Below are 22,686 nucleotides of genomic sequence, written 5' to 3'. Positions count from 1 at the left end.
ACAATGTCTCGAAAGAAAAAAGTCTGTAAATTATTGAAAAACAGTGACTTGGCCCAAAGAAATCATTAACAAAATAAAATTTGTTCATGTTCAACCACCTTGTATTTATGTGGTATCTAAATTCCACAAATGTAAAATTCACCTCTGCCCTATAGTTGATAGCATAGACCAGGGGTCTCCAAACTAAGGCCTGCGGGTCAGATGCAGCCTGCGTATGATTTTATCCACCCTGCCAATTGGACTAATTTTTCAATAAGAATCCTCAAAAAAAACACTGGGTGTTGATAGATTTCAAATGCATTAATTAAAATTGTGTTCAAAATACATTCCTGAATAGCAAAAAATAACTGTAATCCAAGGTACGGTCTTTCTGACTGTAAAAGGTCAGTTAAAATGGACTAATGAAGAAAAAAAATTTGAATTTTACAAAATTTTACAAGCAAATTTGAAGAAATTCGCTTATAAATTTATCTCTATTTTTGGGACAACGTATCTTTGCAAACAAACATTTTCCCAAATGAAATATATCAAGTCAAAATACAGAGCAAATTTATCTGATGAATTTAGCACTTCAAAATTTGAACCTGAGTTTAATAAGATTTTAAAAACACAAACATAGTTACATCATTCACATTAATGGTTTTATTATGATTTGTGATAAAAATATGAGAATTTGCTGATAGTGTTTGTTGTCATTAATATACGATAATTTAATCTCACATACTCTGTAATCAGTTTTTATCTGCTTTCAATAAAACTCATATCTAGTTCTAGAGTTTTTTTTTACTATGGCCCGCTGAACAGTGCTGAAGTACCCAATGTGGCCCTCACGGCGAAAAGTTTGGAGACCACTGGCATAGACTATAAATTAAAGATACCAAGAAACTATATACTTGGTTTAATCCTTTATCCAAGTGTAAGCAAACAAATTTTGCACCTGAGATATTTCAGGGCTCGGGCAACTTGTATAAAGCACATATTCATATGGACATGTATAATGCTTTGCATTATGGGAAGGGTCCCGGCCCCATGAACACACAAGGATTACAGTCAGGAATACTTAAGACCCAGCCATAGGCCTGATTCGTCAGCTATGCTTGTTCCGAGCCCGGATAAAATTGGGAGGGGGGGGGAATTGAGATGGTGCTATACTTCTCTGTAAAAGATTAAAAACTATTTTTAATGTTTCCAATATTTCATCTCAGTTACTGAGACATCTTTAGGGATTACAACTAACAATTGTTACACACACACACACACACACACACACACACACACAAAGGCGACACAGTACTGAATGAAACATGTGGCTATGACTCTAAAGTCCTATCTAGGTAGTGTGTCCTCTATGGGCATTTGTAGGAGGCCAAGGTTGTAAATTGGGATCTCTGAGGATTAATGTTTCCAAAATTTTGGGAGGTTTCTTACAGCTATAAGAAACCTACCTCATCCCAACCTCCCTGTATTTGTTTAAATTTGGTTGATTTCCGGGTGCTGCTGCAGATTCCAAAGACATCTTTCTTTTTTAAATTTACTGTGATGTAAACTGTTTGCGCTATTACTTGTTATTTATAAACCTTCTTGGTTACTGCGCCTTTGAAATACTGTTATTCTAATTAGCAGAGCGCGCTTTCTCTCTCATAACCTTTCTTGCGTATTCTTGCTTATACTATTGTGTACTATGTTTATCTACCTTTCGCACTACAAGTCTTATGTCTATGAATACTAGAAAATTTATTTTATTGAGACTGTGCCATGAATATCTTTCACTTGGCATAAAACTCAACTATAACTATACGCTTCGGCTATCTCACTTGGTTTCCCGCTCACAAGTCCGATATTTTTTTTTAGGAACAGTGTATTGTAAAATATACAATCAGGTGGCACTCTATTGACATATAATTAAAACACATTTATTTACATTAAAATAAAGTACATTAAATAAGCGATAGGGAGGTTACTCTTCTCTACTTATCCTTTATGCTTTTGGTATAAAGAAACAAACTTTCCCTTTTCGATATTAAGTGACTAAACAATGTAATTACTTTGTTACTTCTCTGCTTAAGAAAACCAAATTGCTGAGACTAATTTACTCATAAAGAGATTAGCAAACTATGGCAACTTATCTTACAATTAATATTCCAGTTAACAACAAATCAGAGGACTCTCTTATAGATATTTCTTATTACTATTTCTTATCAGTCCATCTATGACATATCTCCTAGATTACAAAAAGGATCTACATTAAAGGTTGGAACACACTTATGGAGGCTCTTTGTCACGACACCTTCCAAAGGTCCTGTATCAAAGTCGCTATGGTTTTTCTTTCATCTCAGGCCTTGCTTCAGGGGGTGTTTCATCGGAATATCAGCGGTGTCTTGTACTGCAGTCTTCCCGGTACTCAAAAAGCTTAGGCAAGAAGTTTCAGCATACAGGCTTGAAGATCGTTCTGCAGCTTTTGGCTTTGGTTGACTTCCCAATTTTTTCCTCTGGCGTGAATTCGCCATAAAGTCAGTTTCTCTGGGTCAGTATGCTTCAGGTTCTCCACCGACTGCCTCTGGCTCTCCTCAGTAACAGCGCTTTGCCTCTCCTGCTTCACTAACTGGACCTCGCCTCTGCTCTTTCTCGGCAGCTGGAATTCGACTGCCTCTAGTTCTCTGCCAGAAACTGCCCACCGATGTTCGGCTCAGTCCTCTTTTATTTTCACCTTCTTGGGACCTTGCATAAAGGGTTGATAAGGCTGGCCCGTTCTTTTTTCTCCTCCGTGTGCTTTTTTTTCTTTGTCTTGTCAGGCAGCAGAAACTTCTCTGATACTAGCTTTGAAGGTGTTCATGCACAGAGCTTACAAACAACTTTCCTCACGCACTTACTCGTAAACAACTTTCTTTGCTCTTACACATAGCTATTATACATTATACAAAGTTCCGATGGCAAAGCATTGCCTTTGTTTTTGACATTCTAGAAACTTTAGTTAAAATGGTAAATACAATCAATTCCCATAGGGTTATTTACATTATATATTTAGTAAAAATTACAGAGACAAACAAGGTTATTTTTGTAACAGTTCTCATGAGAGTACTTGACCTCCTTAAAAATTGATGTAAAGCGCTTTGGTATTTTTAAGCTACATTGAGTTTTACAGTGGTTTTCTTCCAAGGGATCCTGTGAGTGGTATCCAATACATGGTCTACAAGATCATATTAACTGTAGTCATGATTGCAGATATAAGTTTTGTATTCATCTAAACTGATCTAACTGTCTGCCCATAATATGCCAGCTTGCAGGAACAGGGTGCTTTACATGCTCCAGGCATTGAGAGAGTATGGAGCTGATCTTTGGTAGACCAGATAAGGGTAGTAAGTTTCCAGTGCAGAGGTGTAATTTTTTTTATTAAGCTGGCTATTTTTTCTGCTGTACTCCAGATGTAGGAGATGCTGATGGCATTTCTGAAATCCTTCTGAAGGGGTGACTGCAGATTAGTGTTAGGACTGATTATTTTTTTAATTTTTTACAAACTGTAACCATTGGATAGGAAGGTGTTTTGTATGTGGCTGAGTTCTGTTGAAAAAAAAAGGTTCCACTGGAACAAAGATTGTAATTGAGGGGGATGGTGGTGGGAGAGTTTATGAATGTATCTGCCTATGTCACTTGGTTTGCTGTATACAGTGAAAGAGAGGTTAGATTTGGAAGGCAAGTCACTAAGGTATTTAAGAAGGGTAAACTAATCATTACTTTCCTTTTCTGTTGTAAACTGGATTCTTGAATGTATACTATTGAGGTGACAGAGGACGGAGTCTAATGTGTCTGGGCCATGAAGTGAAAAAAAGAACACATCATCTACTCATCTTAGCCAAATAGAAGGTTTAAGGGGGAGGTGGTTCTGAGTCTGTAGCTCATTTTTTAAAATTTTTGTTGTGGAAATTTGCAAGTAGGGATGAGAGGAGGAACCTGTAGCAGTTTCCCCTATCTGTTTATAAATTTTGTTTCTCTAAGAAAAATATCCAGAATATCCACTAATAAAAAATGTGTTTCTTGAAGGAAAAAGATATTTTTATTATTATTTATTTATGAAATATTTTATGAACTATTTTATTATTTCATATCCTGTATACCCTCAAGGGGTGTACAGGATATGATAGTACTACATGAAAAATTTATATCATTACTAATTTCCTATCTACAATTTTCTTCCAAATCAGTCTGTTACCTGTCAAGAGTGCAACATTATCAAATATTATATTTCTATCTTCTAAGGCACTTTTTTATCAATCCATCTATATCTTGGTCTTCCTCTGGATCTTTTTTTTTTTGGTCTGGGTCTTTCCCTGCCAACCTTGCAGAGAACACTTGTTTTGCTAATCTTTCATCTCTCATTTTGTATAAGTGACTATACCACCTGAGATCAGCTCTGCTAACACATTCCTGGATGCTGATAGCAAGTTCTTTCCTAATATCCTCGTTTTTAATATGATATTGCCATTGATGCCATCTGTTCACACCCTAATCTTTCTCAGGACTCATGTCTATGGTCTCTAGTCTTTGGTCAAGTGTTTTATTTCTCACCCAGCTCTCAGATCTATTAGTTAAAATTGGTTTGAATAGTCTCTTGTATACAGCTAATTTATTATTTTGACTAATTTCTCTCTTATTCCATATAAAATTATTCAGTTGACTTCCTACCATACCAGCTTTATTGATTCTGTTGTCTATTTCCATATTTAATTTACCATCTTCACTAAAAATGATGCCTAATTAGCTGAAATGTTTTACTTGTTCTGTAGGTTCTCCATTCACAATGCAGTTGATATTTTCAATGCTTCTGCCTATTTTCATTGTCTTTGACTTGTTATTGCTGACCTTCATACCAAATCTATTACAACAGTTATTCAATTTAGTCAGGGAATCTTGCAGTCTTGTACTGGATTTATTTAGAAGTATAACATCATCCGCATAAAGCAAACAGCTGAGATTAACATCTCCAATTTTGATATCTTAAGGTGTCATTCAGAGTAAGATTGGTAAACAGTGAGGTGATGTCAAAGCTTACCAACATACACTGTTTGGAAAGAAGTCAATGCACACCACCATGTGAAAGGTGCATCATGCCATGTAACAAGTTATGTTTGTAGCTGGTATAAATTGGAGAAATATAATGCTCCCAAGTCAGCACGACTGTGTCCAGGCGAAATAGCTGCAAGAAGGGAACTGGCAATGTTAGAAAGAGGCATTGTGATAGGATGCCATGCTGCAGGCCTATCTGTTTGGCAAACAAATACTGTTGCAAGAAACTTCCCAAAATTTGGGAAACATTAATCTTCAGAGATCCCAATTTACACCCTTGCTGCACAATTTGCTTTAGATCGTTGCTTGTAGCAAAAACTTTTGACCTACTTGATTAGTAGTGTGGGTTGGATATGTGGATTGTAGATGGTAGAATTTCATGGAGAGGAAGATGAAGAGGTCTTTATGGTTTTCAAAGTTTGGAAACCAGTAAATGCAACAGATGAATGTTACTAAGTGGGGCAAGGAAACCTTCAGTCAGAGCAGGTCAAAAGCAGAAGATTCTAAATTTGGCATTCTCTGGCTGGCAGTGTCAGAATGGACAAAGACACAGGTGCCACCTTTGTGGTGAAATGAATGAAGAATATAATTGAGGCATTGGAGGTGAACTGTTGTTGATATAGCTGCAATTTGGGTTTCTGTTAAAAGAATGAGGTCTGGTTTTGGATGTGTATAAGTGGTGATGAATATTGTTTATGTTGGAATTTATATCATGGATATTTGGAAAGTGCAGAAATTATTTTTTTTGGTAGGGATTCTGGTAAAGTTTAAAATATTATGTTTGGTTTGATTTGTTGTTGAGGGAGATTTATTTTGTTCACAGTGTTGACATCATTGTTTGTCTGTTTCATGTTTGGTTTATTGTTAGATGAAAGTAAAGAGTTGGGGACATGCAGTGGATAAGGTAGACACATTAACATGACACCCATACAGAGAGCAACTAGTCTCCTTGTCATTCTGACCTCAACAATGTCTCCCACATACCACTACTTGGACTCCCTCACCAGGTATGATCCAGCATAGCATGTGGCAGTGGGATTGTGCACCAATCAACTAGGAAGTCTCCTGACTTGTTATTGACTGGTTCAGGCCCATATATTAAAGCAGTTTAATATATGGGCCTGAACAGTAACACTGGCCAGCGTTACCACTGTTTTAACTGCTGAAACATAGAGGGTCAGGGTCTCTAAATATGTTAGGCATACCCTTGAAAAGTATCACTCACACTGCATGGAGAAGAGAGAGGGGGGGGGGTGGATGCTGGAGTCACTGCTCTGGAGGCCAAACATAGCATTTGCCACTTCAGGTCCCAAATAAGCAGGGTGTTGGTGTTTCACTGGGGCGATGAAGGTCATCTACCTCCTAGTAGTCTAGTTAGCATTTCCTCCAACTAGGAAGATATCCTTTTGTGTATTATTTGCTTACACTTAGGTGAAGGGATTAAATAGGAATATTGTTTTCAAAATATGTTTTGTAACAGTAGAAAATTTTTTTACAAGAACATACTGTACTTATGAACAGTAGAGAATGATATCAGTGATTGATTTTCATTGGATAATGAATGCATGTTTTTATTCAGCGTATCTTATAAAAGTTGTTTAGATTTCAGTATCTTAACTGCTCTTTTCTTTCAGATTGTTTTTCTGCTAGAATAATGAAAAGTGTTATGAATTATAGTTATAATCCATATAAAAGAATTACAAACTGTTAATGGATGGCTAGTAATAAACTATCAGTGGGTTGGATCCTGCCATGGACATGGATGTTTGTGATTGTCATTAGCTGGGAGATGAACTTCATCACCCAGATCACTGCCCCTTATTGGAGACCTGAAGTCGCTAGAAGTTCCACTTGATGTCTAGATTTAAGGGTTCTGGATTATCTGAAATATAAATTTAAAAATACAAAATATATATATATACAATGGTACCTTGACTTAGGAATTTAATTCGTTCCTAACTGCGATTCATATCTCGAAACCCAATTTTCCATTATATCTTATGGGAAATCAATTAATCCGTTCCCAAATTCAAAAAAAAAAAAAAATTCTCAACTAAATGAAGAAAATGCAAAGAAATGGAGAAGGAGCATTTTTACACTATAAATATGCATTTTGTATACCATTACATATTAATTTTTATTTATGAAATCTTTGGTTTTACATGATTAGTATGAAAATCATCTTCCATTAAATTGTAAAAAAATCGATTTTCTTGTGGCTGGTTTTGTGATTCAGGAGTTTTCGATTTATTGTCATCAGTTGCTTTTTACTCTTAGGTGAGGGAGGTTTAAAAAAACCTATCCAACGTTGAGTGAATCTGTCGTTTCCTTAACACCCTTCAAAGTGATTAATGACATTGTCATTGAAGATATTCGTGGCTCTCTAGAAACAACACCTTGATTTGGATGCCACTTGTTAACCAATTCTTGCAATTCGCCCCAGTGCTGCAAGATTTATTTTACATCACTTGTTGGAATTGCTCCCTTTTTTTGTTGCTGTCTTCATTCTCTGAAGACATTTGCTTTTCCTCCTCATCCCTTTCTTTTTCCTGCTCTCTTCTTAACTCCTGTAGCTCTTCAGTGGTCATCTCAACATTGTGCTCCTCTACGTCTGCTTCATCAACTTCCAAATGCATGGTCTTGCCCAGGAAGACAACTGTATCTACAATGTCAATTTTGTTTTCAGGTCCTTCCTCGGACACAGTCGGGCCATAACATTTTCCAGGCTGATTTTAGATTTCTTACAGAAACATCTTCCCATGCCTGACTAATAAGATGCAAACAATGAAGAATATTGAAGTGATTCTTCCAGAATTCCTTGAGAGTTAATTCTTTGTCAGTGATACCTTTGAAACATCTTTGGAAAAGAACTTTGGTATAAAGCTTTTTGAAGTTGGAAATAACATATTGATCCATTGGTTGTAGGAGTGGTGTGGTATTAGGATGCAAGAACTTAATTTTGATGAAATTAAACTCTTCATCCAAATGTGGTGGATGTGCTGGAGCATTGTCCATTATAAGAAGAACTTTCTCAGGCAGACCCTTTTCTTGTAGATAACGTTTCACTGTGGAGCATAGACCTCTGTCATCCACTCATAGAAGAATTACCTGGTTACCCAGCTCTGCTGTTACCTCTCCACATAACGCTGAGTTTATGCCTGTTAACTTTCTGCTTTTTAAAGACTCTAGGATTTTCAGAGTGGTAAACCAACAGAGGTTTTATCTTCAGATCACCACTGGCATTGGCACAAAAAAGCAAAGTTAGTCTGTCTTTCATTGACTTGTGTCCTTGCAATGCCATTTCCTCCTTATGATGAATGTTCTCTAAGGGATTTTCTTCCAGAAAATCCCAGTTTTATCACAGTTGAAAACTTGTTCTGGTCTGTAACCTTCTGACTCCATCAGTTTCTGAAATTCCTTTCCAAACCTTTCAGTGGTTCGTGCAGGAATTTCAACCTTTTAGCACCTTCTCCATGTTTAACAACACTATGGATACCGGTTCTATTCTTGAATTTCTCAAACCATCCTTTGCTAGCTTTAAATTCTTTGCCGATGTCTTTGCTACTGCTATTGGGTAGGCAAGTTCTGCGAAAGATCTTTGTAAATAGTTTGAGCTTGTAAACAGATCATGTTTTGAGATACACTATCTCCTTTCAATTGCATGTCATTAATCCAGACGAGTAGTAAAGTTTCCATTTCTTCCATAACTTTATTTCTTTGAGATGACATGATAGATACTCCTTTGGTCACATCCAGTTCCTTATAAAAATCTGTTTTCTTCACAATTGTAGCTATGGTGGATTTGGACAAGTCATATTACTTGCACAGATCACTTTGCCTGACTCCTTTCTCATATTTTTCCACAATCTCTTTCTTAATTTCTATTGTTTGTTGTTCTATTGTGATTTTCTTCTTCTCTTCTTTCTTAGTTTTCTTTGGCTCCATGTTGAAAATAATATGCTGATCAGTGAAATGACACTTTTCTGGTAGATTATTCAGAAAATAATCGTGAAGCTACAATAAAACACGTCACTTATAAAAAGAAATACATACAGTACACATAATAAATACAAACCTTAAAAAATCTTCACAAAGTGTATTGTTTGTTTACACAAATACTGAAATAGATACACAAAAAAGCAAATACGTGCAGTGTTCGTCATATTTCAAATAAATACGACGTAGTAACAACAATCATTACACTTGAGACAGTTCAGTGTGCGCTCAGCAAAACGTGCATAAAAAAGTTTAAAAAATGGTATAATGCAAAACAGGCTTTGAAAAGAAAAGCATCGTGGTTCGTATCTAGAGATCAAAATGGGATATGAAAAAACTTCGTATGTTGGGCAGTTCGTAAGTCAAGGTACCACTGTATATTTGTATATATATATATATATATATATACTGTGTATGACTACTACTATTAACTTGGGTTGGGATATGTTCATTTTTAATATAAACTGACTATAAACCTGAGAATTATAACAAATTGAGATTTATTTGAAAACGCAACATGTTTCGTCGAGATTGACTTCATCAGGCATCAAGAACATAGAAAGATATTAAAAGACACTGAAATAAACATTGAGACACTCTAAAGCTATACAATTATAAAGTTATGATATTTGACTGTAAATTACAGTTATTATGAACTTGTGATATAGTCCGCGTTAAAGTTCTATTGTTGTACACTTGTGCATGTGTGGAACCACGCAATCTCCAGTATCTGATAGTAGAGCTGAAAGAGTCAGGCAAATTATAGCTGAGATTATTGTTCATATGAAGAGGGTCCAAGGTGATTTCTTTTGACTCTACAATGCAGCGTTCTACCTCATCGTGGCAAATGTGTAAGTTTGAAGTTGTCCAATTTACTTCATGTTGGCACAATTTCCAGGTGTATACAAAGTCACATGTGAGTGCGGAAAACCTTACTATGGCCAAACGGAGAAATCTATTCTCCTACGTCTCGAGGAGCACCTCAGAGACATTGCTTATAAGAGAACCAGAGCAACTGCCCTGTCAGCCATGTCCTGTTTTCAATAAACACGATCAACGAAAGCCACCAACACGAAGTAAATTGGACAACAACTTCAAACCTACACATTTGCCATGATGAGGTAGAACGTCGCATTGTAGAGTCAAAAGAAATCACCTTGGACCCTCTTCATACGAACAATAATCTCAGCTATAATTTGCCTGACTCTTTCAGCTCTACTATCAGATACTGGAGATCGCGTGGTTCCACACATGCACAAGTGTACAACAATAAAACTTTAACAAGGACTATAGCACAAGTTCATAATAACTGTAATTTACAGTCGAATATCATAACTTTATAATTGTATAGCTTTAGGGTGTCTCAATGTTTATTTCAGTGTCTTTTGATATCTTTCTATGTTCTTAATGCCTGATGAAGTCAATATCGACGAAACATGTTGCGTTTTCAAATAAATCTCAATTTGTTATAATTCTCGGGTTTATAGTCAGTTTATATTAAAAATGAATATACTGTGTATGTATATATATGTATACACAGTCATCCTTCAACTTACGTCAGGGTTCAGTTCCATCTGGCAGGATGCAAGTCGATACATTAAAGCAACAAAGTTATAGGGGGTTAGGGACTTAACTGTAATAAGTATAGTGTCATTTTAATTATTAAACCATATAAATCTGTACTGTGCATTACTGCTCTGATAATGAACTGGAAGAGTATGCTTCCAAATGTTTTTGAAGGCTCGTGGAGTCTCACTGTGCCATATCACAATTGGTTTCAGTTTATATCCAGCCACATCACCCCTAACAGAATTGTCATACCGTTTTTTAAGAGCTTTGAAACCTTTTTAATGTCTTTTTCCATATACCACCCATACATTGAGAGGTCACTTTGTCCCAAGCCACAGCAATATTTTTAATAGCATGATACATATTCACCATACATTTTCACATTATGCAGCGCAAAACTCTACTTCATCATGAATCAACCAGAAGAAGAAGCATTGAATTCATAGTCGTAATTGAGCCCTGCTTTCTCCTTCAACATGTTAAAGAGCCTTAGTGGTTATGGTCATAGTGCTAAGGGATATGTGTTTATGGTTCAGCTGCTCTATCCATAATGCAAGTAGCTTTTTTATATCACCAATAGGACCTTGTTGCTTCATCACTATCGTCCATTTAATGGAAGCAGATCCTTCCACAACTTACTTCTACAATTTTATCCTTATTTTTCAAAATGTTTGTCACTGTAGAAAGAGACCCAAATCTTCCTCTACAATCACATCTTCATTACCTTCTCTATGTCAAGTACCAGGCTGCAGCTCTTCTGGTGTAACCTTTTGTTTTTTGATGAAAATGTCTGATGTGCTTTGCTTATTCCTCTTCTTATTTTCATCATGAATTTGTTTGTGGCAAACAAATGCATCATGTACTTGCATTTTTACTAATAAGTAGTGTTCAACATTGGGGTCCATGTCTTCAGCCATTTTGAGATCATCACTAACTTCAGAGAACATTTCTGCAAGACTCTTCACTGTGAATTGTTTAACTACCCCTTCTTGTTTCTCTTTTCCCTTCTTCATTTTCTCTTCTGCAACATGTTGTTCCTCCAGTTCGACCAATTCTTCATTGGTCGACTTTTTATGGGCACTTTCTGTGAGTTGCACTATATCGTCATCATTCACTTCGAGATTCAGATTGTTTTTAGGCCCGCTATTTCTTCACTCAATTTACAAAGGTCTTCATTTTTTTCACAACTTCCAACAAACCTTTTTAATGTCTTTTTCCATATGCCACCCATACATTGAGAGGTCACTTTGTCCCAAGCCACAGCAATATTTTTAATAGCATGATACATATTCACCATACATTTTCACATTATGCAGCGCAAAACTCTACTTCATCATGAATCAACCAGAAGAAGAAGCATTGAATTCATAGTCATAATTGAGCCCTGCTTTCTCCTTCAACATGTTAAAGAGCCTTAGTGGTTATGGTCATAGTGCTAAGGGATATGTGTTTTTGGTTCAGCTGCTCTATCCATAATGCAAGTAGCTTTTTTATATCACCAATAGAACCTTGTTGCTTCATCACTATAGTCCATTTAATGGAAGCAGATCCCTCCACAACTTACTTCTACGATTTTATCCTTATTTTTCAAAATGGTTGTCACTGTAGAAAGAGACCATCAGAAGTCGTGTGTGATCACAGTGACGGGCTTACCAGCTTCATTGCTTTATAACTTGCAACTTCGTTTCAAGATCAATTGCTCTTTTTCTGTGATTCTTCACTAGGTTTTTTGATTGGGGGGGGGGGTGTGCAGGGAGGGGCCATGTTGCACAAAATATTTAATGATAAACACACAAATAACCTATTTCTCAAACACAAAATCAGCAGAAGAACTGTTGAAGACATGTGCCGATTGCCTACTGAACGTGCTGCTGAATGCTGCGCTGTTGTCACTGCACATGAAAGTATAGTTGAAAATGTTATTTATTCCCTTATAGGATCACAGATGTATCTTTGAACAGACGTAAGTCAAGGGATGACTGTGTGTGTGTGTGTGTGTGTGTGTGTGTGTGTGTGTGTGTGTGTGTGTGTGTGTGTGTTTGTTTGTTTGTTTGTGTTTGTGTAAAATTAAGTGGCAATTAATTAATTGAATTACTTAAGTAGTAAATCTGCTGGATTCCCTGCAGACTTGTCCTGGATTTATTTAGGCCAAATTGAATAATTGCTATAATAAATTTGGTATGAAAATCAGCATTAAAAAGATAAAGAAAATAGGCAGAAAAATTTTAAACATCAACTGCATCCTGAATGGAGAACCTATTGAACATGTAAAACGTTTCAGCTATTTAAGCATAATTTTTAGTGAAGATAGAAAATTAAATTTGGAAATAGACAGCAAAATTAGCGAAGCTGGTATGGTAGGAATTCAGCTGAATAAATTTATATGGAATAAGAGAGAGATTAGTCAAAACACTAAACTAGCTGTATACAAGACAGTATTCAAATCAATTTTAACTTAAAAATTTCAGAGCTGAATTAGAAATAAAACTCTTGATGAGAGACTGGAGATCACAGACATGAGAGTCTTGAGAAAGATTAAGGGACTGAACAGATAGCATTCATGGCAATATCATATTAAAAACTAGGATATTAGGAGTCATAAAGAACTTGACATTGTTAGTGCAGGAATGTGTTAACAGAGTTCATCTCAGGTGGTATGGCCAATTAAACAAAATGGGAGATGAAAGATTAGCTAAACAAGTGTTCTTTGCCAGGAAAGACCAAGTGTTCTTTGCCTTTGGAAGACCAAGGTGTAGGTGGATTGATACAGTAAAACGTTCCTTAGAAGATAGAAATATAAGATCTGATGATATTGGAACATTGACAGATAAGAGGCTAATTTAGAGGAAAATTGTTGATAGAAAGTTAGTAATGTTGTAACTTTTCATGTAGTACTATCATAAGATCCTGTACATCACCTAAAGATATGTCAGGAATTTGATGATGATTATTATGCCAATTTTTTCCTGTAACATAAAAGAAATATTTGCCATTGTTTTCTTTAGAGAAAGTGAAATAAGTGCCTTGTAATCAAACTGTTTAGATTAATCATACCTCTTTGTACTTATATGAAAGAATCTTCCTCATATAGATCCATCTATTTTTAACTAATTCATCAGACTACTGTGAACTTCATAGTCCACAATTTTTTTATGACTCCCAATCCACAAAAGATTTTAAATGTCAGTGCTCTTCAGCGTTTTAATACTTAGTGCCCACTTTTGTAACTTTTGTGAGAGTAAAATTTCCTTATCCACTGATATTCAAATAGAAAAAAAAAGTTACACACTCTACGTAAACAATTTAATTAATTGAAATCACCTTTAATTTAATGAGACCCTTGAGCCTGATGCTGATAAACTAAATCTTGGATATCTGGTTCGCTTTTCATAAGGAACAGGCGAAGGTCTCCTCTTTCAGTGATTTTTGGACAGCTCTGTTTGGTGACAATATGATTCACAGCACTAAAGCCTGATTCCACTAAATATAAGGTAGGAAAAGATAGCAGTAAATCAAATATCATTTTCCATGTATTTGAATATAAGGCATGCTTTTTTTTTTATTTTGCCAGAGTTTTTGGTATCCACCACTATTAAAATTCGATTTGCTCTTTTCATCATATTTAAAGTCTAATAGTTCTTCTTGACATGTTATATCAGCCTCAGCAGCATTTGCAGTAAAAGGATTTACCATCCATTCATACACCTTCAAGTTCAAAATATCACTAAATTGTTTTTCCATATCCATTTGAAGTTTATTGAGGTGACTACTTAACCTTTCAATCTCCTCTGAAGTTACATCATCTTTTATTGATGACAATTCTGAATGATGAAATTCCCTCTTCAAAAGATTATGATGGAAAAGATCAAGTTTTTCACTGAATAATGAATAAATTTGCAACTGATAAATGTTATGTTGGCTCCTTGAAGCTGCAAATTAATTTCATTAAATTTCTTAAAAATGCCTACCAAATAAAATCATGCTTTAATGTTTTTAATTGTTGACAGAGTACAGCCTCATTTTCACTTTCAAAAAACTGTATGATGACACTCATATAATTCAACGAAACGAGTCAAGCACGCACCCTTTGAAAGCCAACGAACTTCTTTGTGTAACAGTAACCTAATAAATTGCTCATTATTGTCCTGGCACAGCTGTCAAAACATTCTATCATTTTTGGTATTTGATTTGATCTTATTTATAGCCCTAATTATTATACTTAATGATGAATGAAGGCTTGTACTGAAATCTACAATATGTTGCCTACATACCACACAATGAATACACAAAACATTTGGCACTTTCTCCTCCTACAAAACCACAATAGCGACCTATCATTTATGGTTGCTTCATCAGTAGTGCATGCAACGGTATTGTTGAAGGGTATATTATTTTTTGCAAAGCAATTTCACAGCAGTAAATATTCATAATTCTTTTGCATCTGTAATAAGATTTAAAGTAAATAATATTTCTTTTTGCAATGTACTGTTTTTATCAAGGTACCATACTTATTCTATCAATAAAGCATTATTATATGCAGTGGTAGACATTGTCCAACTGCATGAAAAATGTTGAGTTTTGAAGAATAGCTATTGTTGAATTGTGATAGATTATGAAATTAAGATTTCCTATCTTATCATAGTTCGACATGGGTTTCCCAATAAATAGGAAAGTAAGCACATATGTTTGCCTCTGGGTAATATAGGAATGCCGTATATATATATATATATATTTCATTCTAAGACAAATGTTGTGTTTTGGCATGGAAATTGAAATGTACATTATAATTTAAAGCAAAACTGAAGAAATGTTTAGTTTAAGAAATGTGAGACTTAACCAGTTTGGTACAGAGTCAAATAAAGGGATTTATTTAAGGTTATTATTTAATTAAAGTATCCCATTCTATGTATTGTGTGAAGGCAAGTTGAGTGTAAGCTATAGTCCAAAGGTCACACTTTAGCTGTCCAGTACAATGTAGCCTAAGGGAAGGAGAATTTATAAGGATAGCGAAGCTAGAACGCTTTCACGGAAGAACGCCATGCGCAAGTGAATGAGTGCCGTGCGGTAAACAATGTAGCTAAGCGTGAGAGACTCTGAGAAAGAGAGGGAAAACATAAGGGTCAAGCTCCCCCCCACACGAGGCTTTTTTGGTTCCTGGTTCCTGCGTTCTTGGACATTGGCTCTCCGTCTCTGCCAACGGGATGATTCCTGGTCGGCCGTAGAAGTCATGAAAGGCTTATCGAGGTTTGCGAGGCAAGGCTAGCTATCTCTTCATAACAGAATAGCTGAGCTATATTGTGTGACTGATGATACAAATGTGTTCCTGCGATTCCAGAGAAAGACCAGAGCGGCACACCGCCTTATCGTCCCGGAGAACCTGATCGTGCTGCTATCATATGTGACCCGAAGAACGGTAGCCCACAACAGTGCCTTGATGTCCAGACAAGGCTGAAGATAGAACAGAAAGACATTCCATGGGATGGTAACGTAGAATGTTAAAGCATCTGATTTCCAATTAAAGATATGACAGAACTCTATAGGTTAATTTATGAATGAACAAATTGTAGAGAACTTTAGTGATTATCCCATTTGGCAGTACCCTGTCCCTACTTTGAAGAATGTTACCCTAGAAGGAATCTGTATGTGAAATAACTTTGATATGTTGTGAGATATGATTAATGACCCTAGAGTGGATGATAAGATAATTTAAGCTGGAAATATGTATGTTTATAGAAACTCTATGGTCCAAGTTATGATTTATGTATTATAGTGTTATTATTGATATCAGAATTTTGTTAGGAAGGTGACTAAGTTAATTATGTACCTTATATTTTTCATGTATATCTCTTAAGTCTTAATAAATATGTTTTATATCATTTGCCTGAATCCAGCCGATTTTATGAATTCAAATTGCCACTCATAAAATTACTACCGAACCTAGCGGGAGGGACATATGAATATAGTTTGATCTTTCAGACCACGACTGCATGTAAAACAAAGAGAAGTGAGAATAGTTAGATTAGTGTTTGAAATTTTATTACTGTGTATTGCTCTGAGATAGCCACCTTGGATAAGAATCCTATCTATCCTCTGTATTGGCTGGTGCAGCAAAAAAATAAATTCGTCAATATTTAACAGGCAGACTTTCTCAGAGGACATAATTTTAGGGCCTTGTCCCATACATAGACAAAGCCCTAATGAATGAAAGGATTACACATCACAAAATTTGGGACCGGCCTGAATTATAGTTTGTTTAAGAAAAGGAGAGTGATAGCTGATTTATTTAACTTATTGGAAAACTATTACAGAAGACAGAAAGGAAATAACTGTATTAAATCATATAGAAACATCGATAATATATAGACCTCGATATAACACTATAAGTTTATTTTTAACATTAACTGCCATTTCATCAATGCATCACCTTACCGTGGAATTGCTAAAGGGCAATGTTTTTATAACAACTTCAGTTGAATCCTGATGCATCACTGTTGAGACAAATTCTTTGATAGAAGGTATTATCCAAGTTTCTCCGATGTTATGGCTTTTACTACTTTTTGCAATTAATTGTGATACATGATAAGCTGCAGTTAATCCACCTTCATTCTTTGTTTTTGCATTTGCATTTTGTTTCTTGAATGATGTAGTTATTGTAGAACAATTTTGAAATCTTTCATATATAGTTCTTAAAAATATGCAATGGGCTTATCTTTTGGGTGCTTTAAAGCAAGATGTTCTTGCAATTGACTTGGTTTCATTGCTTCATTAGAAAATATCTTGTAGCACAGTAAACACGTTGGAAGTTGCTTGTTTGTAATAGATGAAACCGATCTTGAGATCCACGAGCTTTTTTGAGAAGACATGGTTTCAATATTTGCTGTACAAATTATTCAAATCGCAACACAATAATAATACGAAAAAATCAGAAATCTCATCAATGTTTCAACTGAGTCACAGAGGCTATCTGCACCAATGAACCAATATCGTGGCATGTTGAATGAAAACATTTCGGCACAATCTTGTTTTATGTATGTTCAATATCTGTACAGCCATATGCACTCCAAGCATCCAACCAACAAGGCATGATGAATAAAGTCATTTTGGAACAATCTCGTATTATATTATTTGCCATATCTCACAAATATTTTTTAAACTTTTTATTTATGATAGTAACTACTTCTTTTCACATACATTCTCTCACAAATTCGAGTTTGTACATTTTGAATGCTTTTAATATAGCATATAATTATTCTGCCACTCACCTGAAAGCTTAAATCGCCCACTGGTGGGTGGTACTACCCAGGTCAAAGAGTACTGCTCTAGTAATTACATTGCAACTGTGGGGCATAGCAATAAAATTGCTATACCTCACAATTGTAAATGATATTTGTTTTCTTATTTAAAATGATTTTATATGTTTTTTTTTGTATTTTTTTTTTTTCATAATTCAGAAACCCTGACACCAAGTACAGAACTTTTTTCAGCCTCTAATTTAGCAGGGTGGTGGTCTCACACTGGGGCAAGGAAATTCATCTTCCACCTAAAGCTGATCACAAATATCCATGCCCATTGGCGGATGCAAACCTTCAGCCTGTTGGAGAGTGGATAAATAACCACTTGGCCAATGGTTGTATATCCACTATATGCCTGTTGGCCTGACTGGCCAACAGACATAAGGCATTTTGAAACATTCTGTGCAAATAGCTTTGTTGCTAACTTGGTACACCTCTACTGCAAGGATAATGCAACATTTATTCTTCACTTTGAAAAAATATGGATTTAGGAACATAAATAAGGGTTTTTCAGTTGTAAGTTAACTGGTTTCTTATGAAGATAACAGAATTTTCTTCCAAAAACTGTTTTTCATCCTATTGATATAAATTCAGTTAACTGACATATTATACTAGTCTCATAACCTTAATTGCTTTGGCCATAATTACAACTAATACCAATACTGATTTTCATTGTTTCACTGTACATAGACATGCAGAAGTATTAGTAAATATGCCATGCATGGAACAATATAAAATTTGAATGCTTACACTTAGAATATAAATATTAATTTAACTTCTTAAAGAAATTTTAAATTAACAAAAATAAGGTGATAAATACTTAGTATTTTTTACTTATTTTACAGGATGACACAAATGGTGAAGTATTTTTAGAATACCAACTGTTATGGCCATCAGTTGTCAGCAAGTAAGTATAAAAGAAGTCATTTTTTTCACTCTGACATTCTGGTTAAATAGCAAATGTTAAATGTAAGATAGTTATCAAGTGTCTCAGCATACTTGGGAAACTCTCTCTCTCTTTGAAAAAAACAGGAAACTTCTCATGCTCAGGATAGGAGAAATAAGTATACGAGAGAGTTACTGGGTAGGAATGAATGGTTTTTGTTGGACATGGGGGGAATGTGTGGATGGATATCAGGAGTTTATTGAGAAGAATGAAGGACAACAGTGGTAGGATGGGCAGTTAATTTGCTGTCCAGGTATGATGAGTTCAGACAAGGAGCAAAAATCATGAATGGTATGCTAGCAGGTTGTGTGAGGAGAAAAACAAGTACAGTTTGCTGGTGTTGGAATGCATTCAAGGAGTGTGTGGAATTGTATAAAAGAGATGGATTCCATTTAAATACATAACATTTGGTGCAAATCAACTGGAGAGCCTCTTGCTAGAAGGAAGTGTAACGTGTGATGTGAACAAGGTATCAGTTGAGGTAAGGTAATGTAAGTGAGTTAGAGAGTGGACCAGGTGAGACTGAAGTGATTGTGAATGGAGATGAGAGTAGTGTGAGAGGTGAGAAGAGGTATGCATGTTGGACAGGGAAACGAGGGGGGGGGGTTATAAGCAGAGTATATTCTGGAAGCAGTGATGAATGTATGTATAGGGATGTTCAGCATAGCAATGGAATGACATGTGATGCATGGGGAGTAATTTAGCCTGGGGTTTAAGGGTAAAGTTGAGCAGAGAAAAAACAAGTGTGGAGAAGTCACAGGTGAAGGGTGGCATCAGTAGGACTACTCATAAATCAAGAAATGAATTCCTATGTTTGTTTATGAATCCCAACGGTATCTGAAAGAAAATATGAAATTTGTTCATTGATTGAATTTATTTGCCTGAAAATAGTTGGAATAAGTGAAACATGACCTGATGAGAATGATATCCTGATGAGAATGATATCCTGATGATAATGGAAGAATGCTGCTGATGATATCAAGGAAATTATGTCCACACAAGGATGAGATGTAACAGGTAAATAGTGACAACAATTTTTAAGCAGTATGGTGTTAAGTGGAGGTTGACAGGATGAGATATTCAGTTGGGTAATGCTATAGGCTGGAGTTGGTTGGTCGAGTGGTTAGCACATCCGCTCTCCAGCCAAAAGGCTGGAGGTTCAAATTTCGCTGTGGGCATGGATGTTTGTGATTGTCTGTGAAAATACTAGTGATGGTGGTGGGCAGTAGATGGCGTTGGTGTAGATGATGTAGTTTGGTGGATTGAGTGGCAGCGACAGTTGTAGAGTAGGTGCCTTCCCCCTCGATGAGTCTTTGGACTCCTTGGAGGTGTCATGCAAGAATAATAATAATGGTAATAATTATGGAAGGTGGAAACAAAGAAATATATAGGCATCTTGACTTAGCGTGTACGAGAAGGCAATCATTATGGGTAATTTTAATTATGATGAAGTATTGGTTGTAATGAAGAAATAGCATTAGGAAATAAGGAGAATGAATTTTTTTAATTTTTAAAGGACATCTTTCTTAGGCAGTATGTAATGGAGGGCACATAAATATTGAGGCTTAGATCTGATTATATCATCAGAGGATATGATTGTGAATTCAGTGTCTAATCTTTCCCCAGTTGTCAAGCGTAACCATGAGGTTATCTGATTACTTGGGTTGTAGTCAGTCATATGAGAATTTCCATGGTGAATGAATATATCTGGAACTACAAGGTTGGTGATTATAAAAAACTTAGGAGATAAATGGAGCTATAGCATGGAAAGAGGAGTTGAGTGGAAAGAAAACAGATGTTGCTTGGGCATTGATCAAGAGCTATTTAACAGCAACAATGTCTGACTGTATTGCAAAGGTGAAATGGTTAAATTACACTGGGTCAAACATCATATTATTTCACTAGCCTCTTTAAATTTACATACATAAGTATTAAATTCTATTTATGTATTTTGGCGATTTGCCAATTGACTTGATGGTTTTCATTGATAGTGTGAAAGGCCAATCCAGATTTATATGGTTATTTTTTTCTTTAAATCTCTGACATGTTCTTTTTGTCAGATTTCTCCAAGACATCCCATCTGTGCAACATAACAAACACCACAATTGCTATAGATTTTATAAACTCCTGGTCTCTTCATAGGTTGATGTGATGGGGTTGTTTAGGTAAACATCATGGAGAATTTTTGTACAGGTCTAAAGGCAGCTTTTAAGTTGAGAGTTTATTTTGGTGTCTCCACTACTGGGCCTGGTTCCCACTGACGAAACCTCAATAAAGGTCGAAACTGGTCTGGGTAGTGGCCCTTGCCTTAATGCATAGTATTACACATATCTGCAAGGAGATGTGCTTTGCATTATTGGAGATACTGAGATAGGAGTGATGATAGCTTTCTCTACCTTTGCCACGAGTTGCCTTGGTGTTGCACCACCTTAGCTCAGTCCTGAAGATACTTTCAGGCACAAACTTTGTTTGCTCACACTTGGATAAAGGATTAAACTAAACTTATTACAGCTTTTAAGTTATGTTCTTGTAGAACTTTTGCTGTTTTGTCTGTAACATTCTTGATATAAGATAAAGAAACCACGTCTGTATCATTGTCTGGTTGTTATTGCATAACTACTTGGAGCCAGTGATGGTTTATTCAATGTTATTAATAGTTTTGATGTTGTAACCATTTTTTTGAAGAATGTCTTTAATATAAGCTATTTCCTTGTTTTTTTTATTATGATCACTTGATAACATAATGGCTTTTTTTAATGTTTTGATGATACCCTGTTTTTTTGTGCCAAGTAGTGATGGGAACGTGAATGCAGATACTGTATCAAACTTTTTTCTGTATACTTCAAAAGTAAGATTGTTATGATCGTCAACTGATGAGAACATCCAAGAAGGAAGTGGATCTATCTTCTTCTTCTTCTATCGCTGATGTAAATTAGATTTAAACCATTAAGGAAGTCAGTGAGGTTTCGAAGAGATGGTATCTTGCAGCACTATTGTGTATTTCTTCAGATTGATATAATAAACACAAATATAGAGAGGTTTAATATGGAGATTTCTAAATAAACCATTTTTTTTTAATTCAGACTCTTATAATAATTTTAATAAATGCAGATCATATCCTTGTATCAAATGCTGATGAGATTGTTCAATCCACTTCAGTTCCTCTCTCTCATAGACGTTCAATTTCTGCCTTGTGTCTCTTCTACAGATATGTGAACTTCTACATGGACAGTGCTGTGCTGAATTGGCCACTATCATTCCTCCACTCTCTTCCAAAATCATTAAAGCAAGAGTCAATGCTAACCAACACCGTTTTATGGTCCACCTTAAAACTCACCAAACCGAATTCACTGCCTCCTCTTTCGTTCCATCTACTTTTATCCTTTGGAACAGTCTCTCCACTATTCCTTCCTCAAAGATTACAACCCACAGCTGTTCAAGCAAAATGTGAACAGATTCCTCCTTTCTTCTATTCTGCTTGCCCACACATGGCACTAATGACTGTAAGTCTTGTGACCTTTCATGTGTGGACCAGATATGTATATTAAAAAAAAAAAAGTTTGCTTACACTAGGATAAAGGATTGAACAAGAATATGATTTATTGGCACGTCTAATTTAATTTGTTACCAAGTACTTTCTACACCTCTGAATCAAAAAATTAGAATAATCAAAGAAAATGTGTTGAATGATTTGCAATTCTAATTTATTGCATAAAAAATAATTACTACTAAATATGAATTAGAATCATCTAAATCTATGTACTTTATAGATTATATAACCATGTAAACACACAAAAAAGTAATATAAATTATAAGAAAACT

The 22,686-nt window shown here is 35.5% G+C and overlaps 1 protein-coding gene across 1 annotated transcript in view; it reads left to right on the top strand.

Moving 5' to 3' along the window:
• The window catches only part of IntS8 (integrator complex subunit 8), a 307,298-nt gene that overhangs the window by 256,666 nt on the left and 27,946 nt on the right, over positions 1-22,686 (top strand). The window contains exon 22 of the mRNA XM_090392448.1: positions 18,764-18,825. Within this exon, the coding sequence (XP_090248574.1) occupies positions 18,764-18,825 (62 nt within the window). The remainder of the gene's footprint in view (positions 1-18,763; positions 18,826-22,686) is intronic.

This window comes from Typopeltis vanoorti, chromosome 1 (genome assembly GCF_054136105.1).
Source record: "Typopeltis vanoorti isolate ZY-2024b chromosome 1, IOZ_Tvanoo_1.0, whole genome shotgun sequence".
Classification (NCBI taxonomy): domain Eukaryota; kingdom Metazoa; phylum Arthropoda; class Arachnida; order Uropygi; family Thelyphonidae; genus Typopeltis; species Typopeltis vanoorti.
This window is presented reverse-complemented; position numbering and strand designations above follow the sequence as displayed.